This window comes from Pseudorasbora parva, chromosome 20 (assembly GCF_024679245.1).
Source record: "Pseudorasbora parva isolate DD20220531a chromosome 20, ASM2467924v1, whole genome shotgun sequence".
Lineage (NCBI taxonomy): Eukaryota > Metazoa > Chordata > Actinopteri > Cypriniformes > Gobionidae > Pseudorasbora > Pseudorasbora parva.
In genome coordinates, this window is record NC_090191.1 from 21602708 (window position 1) to 21618665 (window position 15958).

General features: G+C 45.9%; 1 protein-coding gene across 1 annotated transcript in view; it reads right to left on the bottom strand.

The window, feature by feature from the left end:
• Nucleotides 1-378: 378 nt before the first annotated feature.
• Nucleotides 379-15958, bottom strand: part of il15ra (interleukin 15 receptor subunit alpha) — an 85168-nt gene continuing 69588 nt past the window's right edge. Inside the window, exon 5 of the mRNA XM_067428187.1 lies at nucleotides 379-846. Coding sequence (XP_067284288.1) covers nucleotides 650-846 — 197 coding nt within the window. The 3' untranslated portion in view covers nucleotides 379-649. The remainder of the gene's footprint in view (nucleotides 847-15958) is intronic.

The window sequence follows — 15958 nt, forward strand, 5'->3', positions numbered from 1 at the left end:
ACTACATGTCCAGTTAATGTGGAATAACAGTATAAGTCCAATTCATCATACCACTTTAAACCACTGGAGATATGATTCCTTTATTTTAGTTTTAATACAGTAACAGAACCTTAAAGAAAATACTAAGCATTTCTGTCTTTCAATTTCTTTTATATGTTGCCAATGTAAATCACAGAACAAAAACACGGGCAATACGGTACGAACAATGAACAATACATAGGCCTACTTATAGTACAGAAAATAAACATCAGTACAAACAATAAACCGTACATAATAACAATAAACAATACATAGATACAAACAATAATCAACAGTATTAATGGTAAACAAAAAAATATTTACAATACAGACATACATCATCATTCCATGTTTATCATATACGTCTTCATTTTTTGATCCTTTAACTTTTATAATGCATTTTAATTTCATACATTTCATTACATTTAATGTATTTTTCATTACATTTATATAGCGCTTTTCTAGGCACTCAAAGCGCTTTACATATATTATAATATATATATTCCTATTATACAACATAAGGCATACAAGATAAGCTACAACTACTTTTATGATTAATTTTACATAATATACCCCACCTTACCCTGCAGATGGCCTACACATACCAGGCTACTCTTCACATTCTAATGTCTCATATAATGCTTGGGCCTCCGCTGGCATGTAGGCTAGCCTTGGTGGGCAGAGGGTGCTTGTAAGCACGAGGATATGTGGTGGAGAACAAGGGAGCTGGAGGTGGTTGATTCCTCCTCTGTTGGGTGATCAGCCAGTGCTTCCATCCCTCGTAGAGGCTGTGGCTCCCTCTTGTGTGGACACACCATGGATCAGCAGCTGAAATCATGTTTCAACAAGAAATGGAATAAAGATTCACATATCCCCAACACGATTAATCTCAGAAAACCAGTTTAGTTTTAGTTTAGTTCTTTGATTTTTTTTTTTTTTTTTTTTTTTTTTTTTTTACTTGTCACTTTCAACCTCATGAATGTGATTAGGAAGCCAGATGGACACTTTCACCAGAGCTGTCCAGTGGTGAAGCTCACTCTCGGCTGCAATCTTCAACATTTCTCCATCTGTTGTAGCAGCTGTTCATTTTTAGAACAGGGTGTCACATTTCGCACAAGTGTCACTTATTGGCTGCCCAAAACTGAGGTTCTGCTCAGGGGCATTGCTAGTCATAAAGCTCTACTGGGGCACAGGCCCCTCATTATTAGATTTTGTTTTGAAAGCAAGAAGTGCGCCACACAATGCACTATACACGTTTTCTTTTGCTTAACCCATTATTTGTACACTGCAACAAGTACTGGGGGATGTAAACGTGTAGAGATATTAATAGGCCCATTTAAAAAAAAATATTGATCTAAGTATCTTCTATATACTCAGTATTTCTCATCAAGCCAGTTACTGAAACCGTGAATGGTCCCTCTAGGGGGGGTCGGGGGCATGACCCCCTGAAGGAAAATTTTGTGCATTTTAATGTTAAATTCATTCATTTGGTGCACTTTAAAAGTTCAAAATTCAGAGCTTAAACCCATATTCAGTGTGCAAATTGAGCAAAGAAGTCTCTACTTTTTTGACTTGAACCTCAAATTTAAAGCGACTCTTACACTCTATAATAGTAATGATGATAATAGTTATAATATTGTGTGTGTGTGTGTGTGTGTGTGTGTGTGTGTGTGTGTGTGTGTGTGTGTGTGTGTGTGTGTGTGTGTGTGTGTGTGTGTGTGTGTGTGTGCGCGCAGAGGTGGACAAAGTACACAACTCTATTACTTGAGTAAAAGTAAAAGTACTACTGGTCAAATATTGCTCCGTTACAAGTGAAAGTTGTAAAAACAGATTTTTACTGAAGTAAAAGTACAGAAGTTTTTGTTTTCAAAAGTACTTAAGTATAAAAGTAAATTTCCTTTTTTATGCCAATGCATTATTTTATTATTGTTGTATAAATGCACAATGTCATCATGGTTTAAGCTAGTCAGTGATGCTCCATCTGACATACTAGCATACGACTAACTTAAACTAATTTAAATACTTGTATATAAGTTACAAAGCTCTTTAAAAAGCTGCTGTCACTTTAAGGCCGAATGCACGGATCCAATACACTGATACACATCTGATATTCTCCCAACTTTACCATTCTCTTTCTCCCAGACTTTTATATTTTTAATATTTTATAAGACATGCACCACGTGTATGCCAACTAAACTAATCTTGATTTTTTTTAAAAACTGAAACATACTTTCAAAGTATGGCTATGGGTGCACACACTTGTGCCTACGAACCGTCTTCTTCCATTTTGCTATGAACTGATCAGTGTTCAAAAAAAGTTGAGGAAATGTATATGACTATAAGTGTGATTCCTGATAGACTGTCTGCAACAACAACAACAAAAAACCTTTTAAAGAAGGAAAAAATCATCCACTGACTTTCAGAGCTGCAACAGAAACGACTTTCGACCTTGATAGAAATGTAGTGGAGTAAAAAGTACGATATTTGTCTTTCAAATGTAGTGAAGTAAAAGTCTTAAGTTTCCAGAAAAAATAATACTCCAGTAAAGTACAGATACTCAAAAAGTGTACTTAAGTACAGTACTCATGTAAATGTACTTAGTTACTGTCCACCTCTGTATGTGTGTATTTAAATATAAATTTACATTCTGAGCATGTTTATGGCATACCAGGCATACAACTGTATGTGGAAATAATACAACTGGGAAGAACTTTCTTGCAGATTTGCATTCTTCTACATTGCACTATAATAAAAATGACTAATTAAATATTTTTCAAGAATTTACAAGTACAACATATTAAGAAATCAGTCATTTTATGAAGACAACTAAAATTAAGAGCATAAATATTCTAAGAGAAAACCATAATATTTACACATGATTTGACAGTTTATTTTAAAAAATATCAAAAATGTTAAAGGTGTGCACCATAGCTGACACCTAGATGAACACTTTACATTTGGTTTTTAATAACTAACTAAGGCTAGTGTGTGCACTGCAGTGTACATTGTATGGATCACAAAACGTAAAACTATCGTCCAGTTTACTACAGGCTTTATTTATAGATTTTTTAGCGTCTTACTATCTCCCTCAAACTCATCATCTCTCTTTTCTGCTCCCCTGTCCCTGCTTCGTACAACAACAACAACAACAACAAAAAAAAAACTATTCTGAGACAATCTGAGAATCTTTTTCGCTAAACAAGTGATCGACCATTCAACCACGGCCCTCAGTCTCGTCCTGCTCACTAGTAACCATAATGAATTGGACCTGTAGAAAGCAAAAGCCAAATCCTGGACATTTTGGGCATTCTCAATATCTGGGGCAGACTCGTCATGGAGAGTCACAAGTAGCCTAAACTTGTTTAAACTGCATTCTCTTACCAGTTGTAGTGGCCTCCTAGGGCAGTGAAGCAAGTGCATTCTGAGAGGTCGTCTTTCATCCCCATAAATCAAAGAATTTTTTTCTGGCTCTTCTCAGTCTGGGCTCCAAATGCAAAAATAATTTCACATTTCTACTACATAAATGACCCATTTTTAATACACATTAATCTTTCCAGAGCTGAAGTTTTTTTTTAGTTTTTTTACTTACCTGTTCTTATGTTTTCCTCTGAAGTCCTCTAATGTAGACCTGACTTTAGCTACCTGCTCTGTTCCCTCATACTGACTGCCTAACTTTTCTTGAAAAACCTTTTCAGATTTCTGAGAGCTCACACTCTCAGCTCGCAGCTGCAGGCATTCATTTAAACGGATGCAAAGCAATGTGTTTTTACTTCTCAAATTAATTTTTATGAAAGTTAAGCTTCCAAAGGCATGAACTGAAAACGCGCCAGACTGAACGAGCGTTGTGAATGTATGCCGCGAATGTGCTCACGATTACCTCAGCTCTCATCACGAGAGCTTATCAGCTCATTTATGACATTAAATGTAATCTGACTGCTGCAGCGTTAGTACTGTGAGACTTACACGGCGACTCGATCGTTATATTGAACAGACACGTTCATTATTTAATTGTAGTGTCTGTTCTCTAACTCAGTCACAGTAATCCAGTAGTGGTGGCTTTGGAATTGGCCTCACAGGGCAGCGAAGCATTCTGGGAATTGTAGTCTTTCATCTCCATGAGACAAAAATCCATTTTCTGTCTTTTCTCAGTCTAGAAGGCACCAAATTCAAAAATAATTTCACATTTCTACTACATTAATGACCCAGGTTAAATACAGATTCATCTTTCCAGTGCTGATGTACCCCTTTAATAATTTACCATAGTGTAGCAGGCTAGCCATCGTGTAGCGCTGTCAAGTTAAGGTCATTAAAGGGGTCATATAATGGTACATGCACTTTTACAAGTTGATTATACAGCAATGTGTGTTGGTAGTGACTGTACACAACCATCCTATAATGATAAAATTCATCAAGTGTTTTTTTCAAATCTCCTTATATGTTTTCACCTGTCTGAAATCAAGCCGTTCGATGTGTGACGTCACACGATCGGACACCCCTCCCACGAGTTGATTGACAGCAGCGTTTCAGCTCAGACCCGCCCTGAGCGAGCTCAAGCTGTCGTCCGCCATTGTGGATACACTGGAGCAGAATGCCGTCTAAGCGATTGTGGTGTTCTGTTCTTGGGTGTAATAATGAATGCAGCAGTCATTTTGATGTTGATATATCTGATATATTGAATTGATACAGATGAACTAGCACAGATGTGTCCTGAGAGACTCCAGTTGTCAAACTTTCTCCTGTTGTCTAAGCAACGCTTCACACTCAAAGCCCCCACAGAACAGAGGGGCAGGGTGAGCAAAGCTCATTAGCATAAAAGGCAAATGCACAGAAACGGCTTGCTGAAAACAGAGCTGTTTTTCACCAGGTTAAATGAGTGATTTATTCGAATATTAAAAAGAATTTTTAATTAAAGTATATTACAAAGTTTTAATTTAGACACTAAATAATCATATTGTACAAAAATGGCATTATATGACCCCTTTTAGAACGTGAGTGGGCTTTGGTTAGGAGAATTAATAAGCCATATGTGTGCCTTTTAGGGCACCAAAGCGCTGTAGTCTTTAATGCACTTGGTGGCCTACTTGATGCCGATCATCCTTCATCCATCTCACAAATTTTAACATTTACAGTGATCAGGCACATGTGCAGTCTTAGTGAATTGAAGGTGTACAGTAGTATTCAATTCACTGGTTATTTCATGGGCCTACATTGTAATGCATTGCATACTGTTGACATGATATGGTCACAAATTGCTTAAGTTAGCCTACCTAGCATAAAACTCTGTGATGAGCTGGAGTTTTCTTTGGTCTGTTAAGGCTTGAACACTGCCTGGGACATGTCTCCTTGCACACTTGCACTTAACAGAAACAGTCACATTAACTTTTTTTATTTTATTATTATTTATTTTTAAGCTATAAAACACTAGAGCTTCAGCTTTTCAGCTAACTTGCTTGTTACTAAGCTAAAAGCTTTAACAATCAATGCATTTTTTTTATTATTGCCATTTTTTTATTTATTTTTATTATTTATTAAATAACACGTAACAAACATAGCATAGCATACAATATTACAAAACAAAGTGTTGGGTTAAAATGGTAAAAGGGTATTGTGATGAGGTTCCTATATGGTAGGAAGGAAGAAGACAGGGGTCGGCGTGACTGGGACTTCCTCTCTTTAGTCAGTATGTTCAAAATGATAAATAATAAACGCTCGATGGCGTAACACTCAATAACCACGATATGGATCGTTCCTTTTCACTTCTTCTCAGTAAAGCTTGGAACATACTCTGCAAGAACAAAGAAATTTGTTTGTTTTCTCTAGGTGGCAAGAACAAGAACGAAGTTCGTTTTTCTACCCTTTTCCCATCAGGTGTGTTGTATATTGTGTCAATGCTGTTATGTGACTAAATTTCCCATAATGCACTTTGTACATGTGTTTCCGGATATGTTTCGTTCATGTGTGATGAGAGTAAACATAGCTGTCACACTAAGCTTTTGTGTGTGTCATATTTGCCTGCAAACGCCGTTATATTCTCTAAAAAAAAACAATAAAATGGCGACGAGGATCTCGTTAATCCGCGTGTGTGGTATAAATGCGGAAATTAAGCAGCTTGACGGCGAGATTACTGGAAATGAGAAATAATACAAGCCTGCTGCTAATTCACCTGTTGACTGAAGAGGGGGAAGAAAGAAAACGATTCAGATAAGTGATTGGATTATTTGAAACGACAGACAACGGCACAATGGCAGCAGTTTTGGCAACATTGGTCCCTTTGATGAAAGTAGTGAGCAGTGGAGCTCTTACAAAGAAAGATTTAAGTACTGTGGTGGGGCAAGCAGCAGGGCAAGGGACCACGAGAGGGGGCCGGTGATGAGTGGTAGACGAGTGAGTGCCAGCTGCGTGTCTCGTCTCGCGGCCAAGTGATGGGAGCATAAAAGGAGGAGCCAAGGCAGCGGAAGACGAGAGAGGACCAGGCCTGGACTTTATGTTGAGTTTTGTTATGTGTGTCTGGGCAGTCGTCCGTGTGGGGCTGCCCGCGGTTTAATTTCGTTTTGTTTATTTTGAAATAAAAGTTTGTAAAGAGTTCGTAGGTAAGGAAGGAAGAGGACAAGGGCTTGGACTGCTGACGTCTCTTTTATTTAATCACTCAAAATCAACAACGTGCACACTTCAGCGTGTGTCTTTTCCTATGCTCAGTTTTGGTTTCGCTTCCGGGTCGTTCCACTTCCGGGTTCTGGCAAGCTCAATGTCTCAGTGGGGGGAACGTCAGCAGTCCGTCTCTCTCTCCCATGCTTCCGATTCTGCCAGCGTTTTAAGCTCTCTCCACACCCATTACTGGAATAAGAGACAGGTGTTATCAATCTGCGTCCAACCCACTCACTTACCGCTCGTCCTGCGGCTCTCTCTCCCGCTGCAGACCTCGCTGAACCACACCCCCCTTGCCACAAAGTTGTTAAACGTTCGCCGGTTCCCACCTCCTTCCTTCCACTTTACGAACTTTATTACATTGGTGCCGAAGCCCGGGAGGAAGGAGGGACGCACTGTCGGAGAGCCCTCGCTACTGAGGGGGATCGCGGTGCTGAGGAGTTCGGGCAGCGCGGATGAGGAAAGACCGCAATTGGCTGCCCGAGGCGGTGGTGCTGGAGCGAGTGAAGACCGGTGGGACAGAGAGCTCGCTGCCTTGCCCCTGGGTTGAGGTGGGGTGGCGGCCATCCTGGAGGGAGCGGAGGAGTTGCCGGCGTTCGCCGTGGGCCGGAGCCTGCTGCCGTCCGCCATAACGGGGAGGAGCAGGGAACGCGGAGCTCGCTGCCGACTGCCCTCAATCGGAGGAGCCACCGCCGGCCGCCTGGGGGCGGAGGAGGATCGGGCCGTCCACCGGGGGTCCAGCACCATCGCATAGCACCGCGAGGAAGAGCCTCTCGGCTGGTGAGGACCAAGCGGCAGTATGTCGGGGAACCGGACCAGATTTTTTTTTCTTTCTTTCTTTTTCCCTCTCTCTCCTCTCTCGTTCTGTAGCTCCGTGCTCCCGTCTCCATTTCTCTCGCCTCTCTGTCCTTACCCCCAGGTGCCGCGGCCGCCGTGATCGTGGCGAAAAAGAAAAAAACCTGAGAAAACGTGAGCAAAAAGAGCGCACTCTCAAGGAGCATTTCTCTCCTAAACCCTTAGTAATCGCAGAGTGATTTCGGTTTCACCGTCGAAATCAGCTAGAAGGGGAAACAGTGACAATATTTGTGGCAGTGATAAAAAAAATTAGCCGAAACTCTGTGAATTTGGTGATGTGCTTAATGACACTTCGGGACAGATTAGTATGCAGACTCCACTGTGAGGGCATACAGAAAAAGCTGTTAACTGAGAGCAACCTGATACTACAAAGAGCCATTGTGCTGGGTGTGTCTATGGAATTGGCTGCTAAGCAAGCCCAGCAACTGAGCTCAAACAGTAAAATGTATAAGATGGACACTGAAATACAAACTGACAATAAAGACCCATGTTTCAATTGTGGTAAGATTAGACACTCACCTGTTGATGCTGGTTTAAAGATACAGAGAGACACATTGACTGTGCATATAGGAATAAAACAGAAAAGAAAAAACACAGCAGAAACCAGTATACAGAAGAAAGCAAAATAAGTGCATATTTACAGTCGGGCAGAAAACAAGAGGTTACTGTCACATCTGATGAGGAATTTCCTTTGCATGTGCTCCCTGTCACAGGGGGAACTAAAGTTTATAAGGTCACTGTGCAGCTGGAAAGACAGCCAGTGAAAATGGAGGTTGACACTGGTGCTGCTGTGTCGTTGGTGCTGGAGGTGGTGTACAGGGAAATACTGAGCTACCTGCCACTCAAATCACCTGATGTGGACCTTAAAACTTACACTGGTGAAGCAGTGACCATGAAAGGACTGAAGTAAGTCAATTGAACGTCTCAGGTTACGTATGTAAGCCTAGTTCCCTGAGGGAACGAGACGCTGCGTCGAAACGCTGTGAGAACGCCTCTGCGTTAATGCGTCGTGAAGCGCCTGTAGAACCATTCCATCGGAAAAAAGATCGATCGTCGGCGTGATGACGTCATCGACCGGAAGCTATAAAGCGTCCGTGAAAACAAACAGGAACTAACTTCTGATAAAGCCTGAAGTAAGTGATCACGGACACGCCGGGAGTATGGCAGAGCGACGCAGCGTCTCGTTCCCTCAGGGAACTAGGGTTACATACGTAACCTGAGACGTTCCCTTTCGGGGAACTCGAGCTGCGTCGAAACGCTGTGAGAACGCTTATACCCACATCGCCATAGGACCAAGTGTCTCGTATGTGTGAAGCCGAAGCGCACACGGTTACGAGAGTACCTGTGCCCCTACTGTAGATGCCAGGTCTAGTTCGTAGAACCTGACGAAGGTAGAAGGAGACGACCAACCGGCCGCGTTGCAGATATCATGGAGGGAAGCCCCCGACAAAAGTGCTTTAGAAGCAGCCATACCCCTGGTTGAGTGCGCCCGGACAGCCAGTGGAGATGGCTGCCCGGTAGCTTCATAAGCAAGTGAGATGGCCTCGACCACCCACTTGCTCATCCTCTGCTTGGATACTGGGGCCCCCTTCTTAGGGGGTCCAAAGCAAACAAACAATTGTTCGGATTTTCTCCACAGGGCAGCTCTGTGGACATAAGTATCCAGTGCCCTCACAGGACACAGCAGATTTAACCTTTCCTGGTCTGACGTCATAAATGGAGGAGGACAGAAGGCTTGTAGAGTGATGGGGCCCCGTGGGCTCGTAGGAACCTTGGGGACATAACCCGGCCTGGGATGTAGAAATGCTTTCACCATCCCTGGCGCAAACTCTAGACATGAGGGCCCTACTGACAGGGACTGAATATCTCCTATCCTTTTAAGAGATGAAATGGCCAAAAGGAAGATGGTTTTTAGGGTGAGGAACTTATCCGAAACCTCCTCCAGAGGTTCGAACGGAGGTCCGGACAAGCCCCTCAGAACAATGGCCAAGTCCCATGCCGGGACCCTCGAGTGCATAACTGGCCTCAACCTTAATGTGCCACGAAGGAAGCGTGTAATTAGAGGGTGTCTTCCCAAAGACACTCCACTGCAAGGGACGTGGAAGGCACCCAAGGCCGCCACGTACACCTTAAGTGTGGAGGGGGTCAACCCTGCCGAGAACCTCTCCTGCAGGAACTCCAGCACTGTACCAACCGGGCAGTTAACTGGGTCCCACTGGCGTTCTCTGCACCATGCTGAGAAAAGTCTCCATTTCAAAGCGTACAGCTTCCTTGTGGACGGAGCTCTGGAGTGTAGGATGGTCTCTACGACCTCGGCCGAGAGACCTTCCTCTATGAGCCTAGCCCCCTCAGAGGCCAGGCCCACAGTTTCCACATCTCTGGGCGTGGGTGCAGGAATCTCCCGCCCGCCTGAGAGAGTAGATCCCTCCTGGTCGGAATCTCCATCGGAGAGCCTTCCAGGAGAGATATCAGGTCCGAAAACCATACTCGGGTCGGCCAGTTCGGAGCCACTAGAAGTACCTGGGCCCCGTCCCGGCGTACCCTCTCCAGAACTCCTGGAAGCAGGACAATCGGGGGGAAGGCGTACAGAGGCAGCCTCGGCCACTCCTGTACCATGGCACTCCTGTACCCAGAGGGGCCGGATGGGTCAGAGAAAACCACTGCGGGCAGTGAGAATTCTCCGCCGAAGCGAACAGGTCTATCTCTGCTTTCCCATAAACCTTCCAGAGGAGCTCCACCACCTCTGGGTGGAGTCTCCATTCCCCGGGCCTCGGCCCCTGTCTCGACAGGCTGTCTGCTTCCTGATTCAGGGCCCCCGGGATATACACTGCCCTGATTGACAGCAATTTCCCTTGGGTCCACAGGAGGATCCGATGTGCCAATTTGTCCAACGGACGAGACTTCAGACCCCCCTGGTGGTTTATATAGGCCACCACGGACGTGTTGTCTGTTCTGACTAGTACATGGTGGCCCCTGAGGTCGGGCAGGAACTGTTTCAATGCAAGAAACACTGCGAGCATCTCTAGCCGATTTATGTGCCAGTGCCGCTGATGTTCCTGCCATAGACCCTGGGACGAGCGACTACTCATGGTCGCCCCCCAGCCCGTGAGAGAGGCGTCTGTCGTTAGCGTTACGCGACGAACATGAGCCCCCAACACGGGACCCTGGGATAGAAACCCAGGGTTTTTCCACATGACCAGAGCACGTAGGCATCGCCGCGTGACTTTGATCGTGCGGAGCGGATTTCCCCTCGGGGAGAACCCCTTTGTTTTGAGCCACCACTGCAGTGGCCTCATGTACAGTAGGCCAAAAGGTATCACGTTGGACGCTGCTGCCATGAGACCTAACAGTTTCTGGAACTGTTTCACAGTGACGGCTCGGCCTAGCTTCTGTTCTTTGGCGGCTGCCAGGATCGATGCTATGCGTGTTGGCGATAATTGCGCCCGCATAATTACCGAGTCCCAGTTCACACCTAGAAAAGTGGTTCTCTGAGCCGGAGAAAGCACACTCTTCTTGGCGTTCAGCCTCAACCCCAGCTTCGACATGTGGGCGAGAACAGCATCTCGATGCTGAACCGCCATCTGCTCTGTATTCGCTAGAATCAGCCAGTCGTCGATATAGTTCAGTATGCGGATGCCCTGTAGACGCAGTGGCGCCAGAGCTGCATCCACACACTTGGTGAACGTGCGGGGTGACAGTGCTAGACCGAAGGGAAGTACACGATATTGGTATGCCTCTCCCCCGAAGGCAAACCTCAGGAACTTCCTGTGATGTGGAAGGATGGAGACATGAAAATACGCATCTTTGAGGTCTATGGTGACAAACCAATCCTCCGATTTGACCTGCGCTACAATCTGTCTGAGTGTAAGCATCTTGAATTTTAGCTTGGCCACCGAGCGATTCAATAGCCGCAGATCTAATATCGGGCGTAAGCCCCCATCCTTCTTGGGCACGATGAAGTAACGGCTGTAAAAGCCAGACTCCCTGCTGGGAGGGGGAACCCTCTCTATAGCCCCTTTTTGCAGGAGTGTCTCTACTTCCTGTGCCATTACCAGAGCCTGCTCCGGGCCCACCTCTGTAGGTAGGACACCGCAGAAAGGAGGTGGCCGACTTCTGAATTGAATAGCGTACCCCCTTTCTATTATCTGCAGGACCCAACGAGATATGTTTGATAGACGTTTCCACTCGTCTAGAAAATCTACTAAGGGAACCAGCCTCTCGAGGCTGGCCTCTGGTGTATTTTGAGCAACAAGCACAGTGCCCTGAAGCGGCGGACCGGCAGGGAACGACTGACTTGACTGCTCGGGGGCCCCCCGAAGGGGGTGCGGACCACCCTCAGGTGGCCCGCGGAGACCGACTGCGCCCCGGCATTGCGGCGGGGTTGGCAGCGCGGCCCCCCGAGGGTGCCGTAGGGAAACGGGTACCGTTAGCAGGGGTAAACACCGTTTCCCTACGGGGGGAACCACCCTCAGCGTCCTGACGCTTCTGGCGTCAGGAACGCTTCGACGAGGCCTTCTTGGCGATCAGGACTGTCCGCAGATCAGCCCTGCCCCTCGAAGGCCTCGTCTGAGAGCGCCGCCCCTCGTCCCCACGCTGAGGGGGAGCTCGGGCAGCGACGCTCTGCTTCTGTGAAGCCCTGTGTGAAGAGCTCGTACTCGGTTTGGGCTGCTTGGTGGTATCAGCAGCAGCCCCAGGGACCTGGACTCGGAGAGGGAGGAACTGCTTGAGCGCCGCAGCTTGCTTTTTCGACTCCTGGAACCTCTCTGTGACAGTATGGACTGCGTCACCGAAGAGGCCTCCAGGAGAAAGCGGCGCATCAAGTAGAAAGGCTTTCTCCCTCTCCTTGATATCTGTGGGGTTCAACCATAGGTGCCTCTCCGTAGCCACCAATGCTGCCATGGAGCGGCCAACACATCTGGCCGTCTCCTTGGTGGCCCAGAGAGCTAGATCGGCTGAAGATCTTAACTCAGCTACAATATCTCCCCCCACAGCATCACTACCGTCCAGATCCCTCAGCAGGTCAGCCTGGTATGCCTGCACGATAGCCATCGTGTGCAGGCATGCAGCCGCTTGACCCGCTGCCGAGTACGCTTTACCCACCAACGCCGACGTTGTTTTCAATGGTCTGGTGGGTAAAGTCGGGGCCTTAAGGGACGATGCCGACGAAGGTGAGAGATGGCTCGCAAGCGTCTCTTCAACCTTTGGCATCGCCCCATAACCGTACTGTCTCAGCCCGCTGATGTTGCTATAGACCGAAGTCTGCGGGCTGAAGACACGATATGATGCCGGTCTCCTCCACGATCTTGCCACCTCAGTGTGCAAGTCGTGGAAGAACGGCAGGCCCCGTCGCTGAGGTTCTGAGGCGCGAGATGGCAGGAAGCGTTCGTCTAGCTTGCTATGACGTTTTCTTCCTGCCTCAGATCTTTCAGTGGGCCAGTCGATGTTTAATCTGGCCACTGCTCGCGTCAAAACCTCAACTAGCTCTTCACTAGCAGGGGACTGAAGTGGCGAATCTTCAGTGTCGATACTTTCAACGTCCACCTCCTCAGAGCTGGACAGATGAAGTACCGGCGACTCTCTCGGGGGGGAAGAAACCGCCATGCGTGCTTCCATGCCCCGAGAAGAGCCGCTGGATGGAGCAGGTGAGGGCAGAGATAAGGCAGCGCCCGTCTCTAACCCCTCTGCAACATCCAATTGTGATCCCCACGACTGCAGCCTTCGCTCCGCCTCGGCGGAAGCGGGACCAGAGCCGCGGGGAACACAAGCCGAGGCACCCTCCTCGAAGAGTGCCCGGCGGGAGCGCAGCGTTCTTAATGGTAAACGCTCACAGTGCTCACAAGCAGCCCCCTCGAGGGCTGCCTGGGCATGCTGCGCTCCCAAGCATGCAACACAGAGAAGATGTGTGTCCCCGCCCGTGATGTAGCGTGGGCAGGGAGGAACACACTTTCTGAAATTGCTGCTCTCACTCGCCATTTCTATCTATTTTATTTTCTCTTTTTTTCTGTTAATATATGGAATATTTAACAAAAAGGGTGGAAAATCTCTGATAATAGACAGACAAAAACACCAAATAGACAGACAGGTTCACACAGATCGCTTGCTGAAGGCTCAGAAGCTAGTTCCTGTTTGTTTTCACGGACGTTTTATAGCTTCCGGTCGATGACGTCATCACGCCGACGATCGATCTTTTTTCCGATGGAATGGTTCTACAGGCGCTTCACGACGCATTAACGCAGAGGCGTTCTCACAGCGTTTCGACGCAGCTCGAGTTCCCCGAAAGGGAACTAAACAAAAACAAAAAAAACTGCCATTGTATGTGGTTTTGGGTGATTACCCCTCGTTGATGGGACGTTCTTGGCTGAAACAACTCAAGGTGGACTGGTCAGCCATGCATATGATTACACCGAAAATACTTGACCTGGAAGGTATTCTCTGAAAACACAGCAATGTTTTCAAACAGGAGTTTGATAGCATTTAAGGAATTAAAGTGAAATTGACTTTAGAGCCGGGAAGCCAGCCAAAATTCTTAAAGGCCCCTTCCATATGTGCTAAAACCCAAAGTAGAGGCAAGTTTAGCTAACCTCGTGAAGGATGGTGTGCCGAAACCATTCAGTGTGAGTAAGTGGGCAACATCCATTGTTCCAGTTTTTAAAGAAAGATGGAGGCATAAGGATCTTTCTGGACTTTAAAGTCACTGTAAATCCAGTGTTGTCAGCAGAACAATACCCCTTGCCTCACATTAATGACCTTTTTCCTGGGCTGACAGGAGGGCAAAAATTCAGCAAAATCCACCTCAAACAAGCGTACTTTCAGATGTTGAGGAACAGTCCAGAGAACCTCTCACCATTAACACTCACAAGGGCCTATTTAGGTACAAACGCTTACCATTTGGAATCACTTCAGCCCCATTCATTTTTTAGCGAGCAATGGATCAGATTCTGGTTGGCCTTCCAGGAGTGGTATGTTACTTAGATGACATTCTAGTAACTGGTGCAGATGAAGAGTCACTCAACACCTGGATGCGACCCCTGAGAGACTGAAAGAATACGGATTGAGTGCGCAAGTATATATGTGAATTTTTCCAGTTTTCAGTCGAGTACATCCCCATCCAAGGTAAAGGCCATTGTGGATGCTCCAGAGCCCCAAAAAAGTAGGCCAGCTGCGGTCTTTCCTAGGTTTACTAAATTATTATGGCCATTTTATTCCAAACATCACTATGCTGCTGAAACCTCTACCCAAGTTGCTGTGTCGTGAGAATAATTGGAAGTGGACCTCTGAATGCCATGGGAAGCAATGCCATCAGAAAAGCAAAGGAGACACTTGTAAGGTACAATGCTCTCACTTACTTTGATCCTGCTCTTCCCATTTAGCTGGCCTGCGACGCTTCACCATATGGTGTGGGAGCTGTTATGTCCCACACCATGCCAAATGGACAAGAGAGGCCGATCGCGTTTGCTTCTAGGAGTCTGAGTAAAGCAGAAGCGAACTGTGCTCAGATTGAGCTAGAATCGTTGAGCATCGTGTTTGGAGTGCAAGTTTTATCACTTAGGTAAAGATTCTCATTTTATCACTTAGGTAAAGATTCATCCTGCTCACGGACAACGACCGTGTTTTTTTTAGAGGTAACAAAAATATTTTTATAAAAGTCATCTCAATTTTAAGTGTTTTTATTCATCTTTATGTTTTACAACTTGTGTGCTTCTCCTGAGCTAGTCAGAGTGAACTGCAATGTATTGCAATGTACTGCAATAGTCACGTGTACGCCCTTGTACACAACCAACGGCTAGGATAATCTTAATACATTGAGTTTCAGTTAGTTTTTCACCAAACCGCATCATATTTGTATTCATCTTTTTTCTTAAGATTGGCACTGTGAATTGCGTCCGATTTCGTTGGACGCAACTTTTTTGTTGTTGTTGTGTGTCGTTTGTTGTGAGGTGTTAATCTATTTAATGTGATGATTTTAGTATTAAGATCTGTGCGTGCAACGAGTTAAATGTGCATTTGTGGAAACGGTGCTGTGCATGCATTCATTGACTTGTGAGTCGATCCTATTTGATTCATTTGGATTTTGAGACCATATAGGATCGACTCACAAAGTTAATGAATGCATGCACGGCGTGGATCCACAAATGTATCCTACTCATTGCACGCATAGACATCATATAGATAGACGCCCTATATTGGCTGCTGGGCGCCGAGATTTGCGGCGGCCATTTTGAACCGGTCGTACTCCTTGTCTCGTTGCATATAGCAGCAGTTAAGATGCCAAAGGACTGTGCAGAATTTTCCTGTTCTAATCAGCGGACCATCGCAGGTAGGGCTCGGGGGATTACTTTTCACAAAGAAGATTTAACATTGCTATCGTACTATTGGTTGTATTTTGTCCTTAAATCCAGATTATTGAGAAGGAGCAAGGATCTTTGATAGTACTGTACTG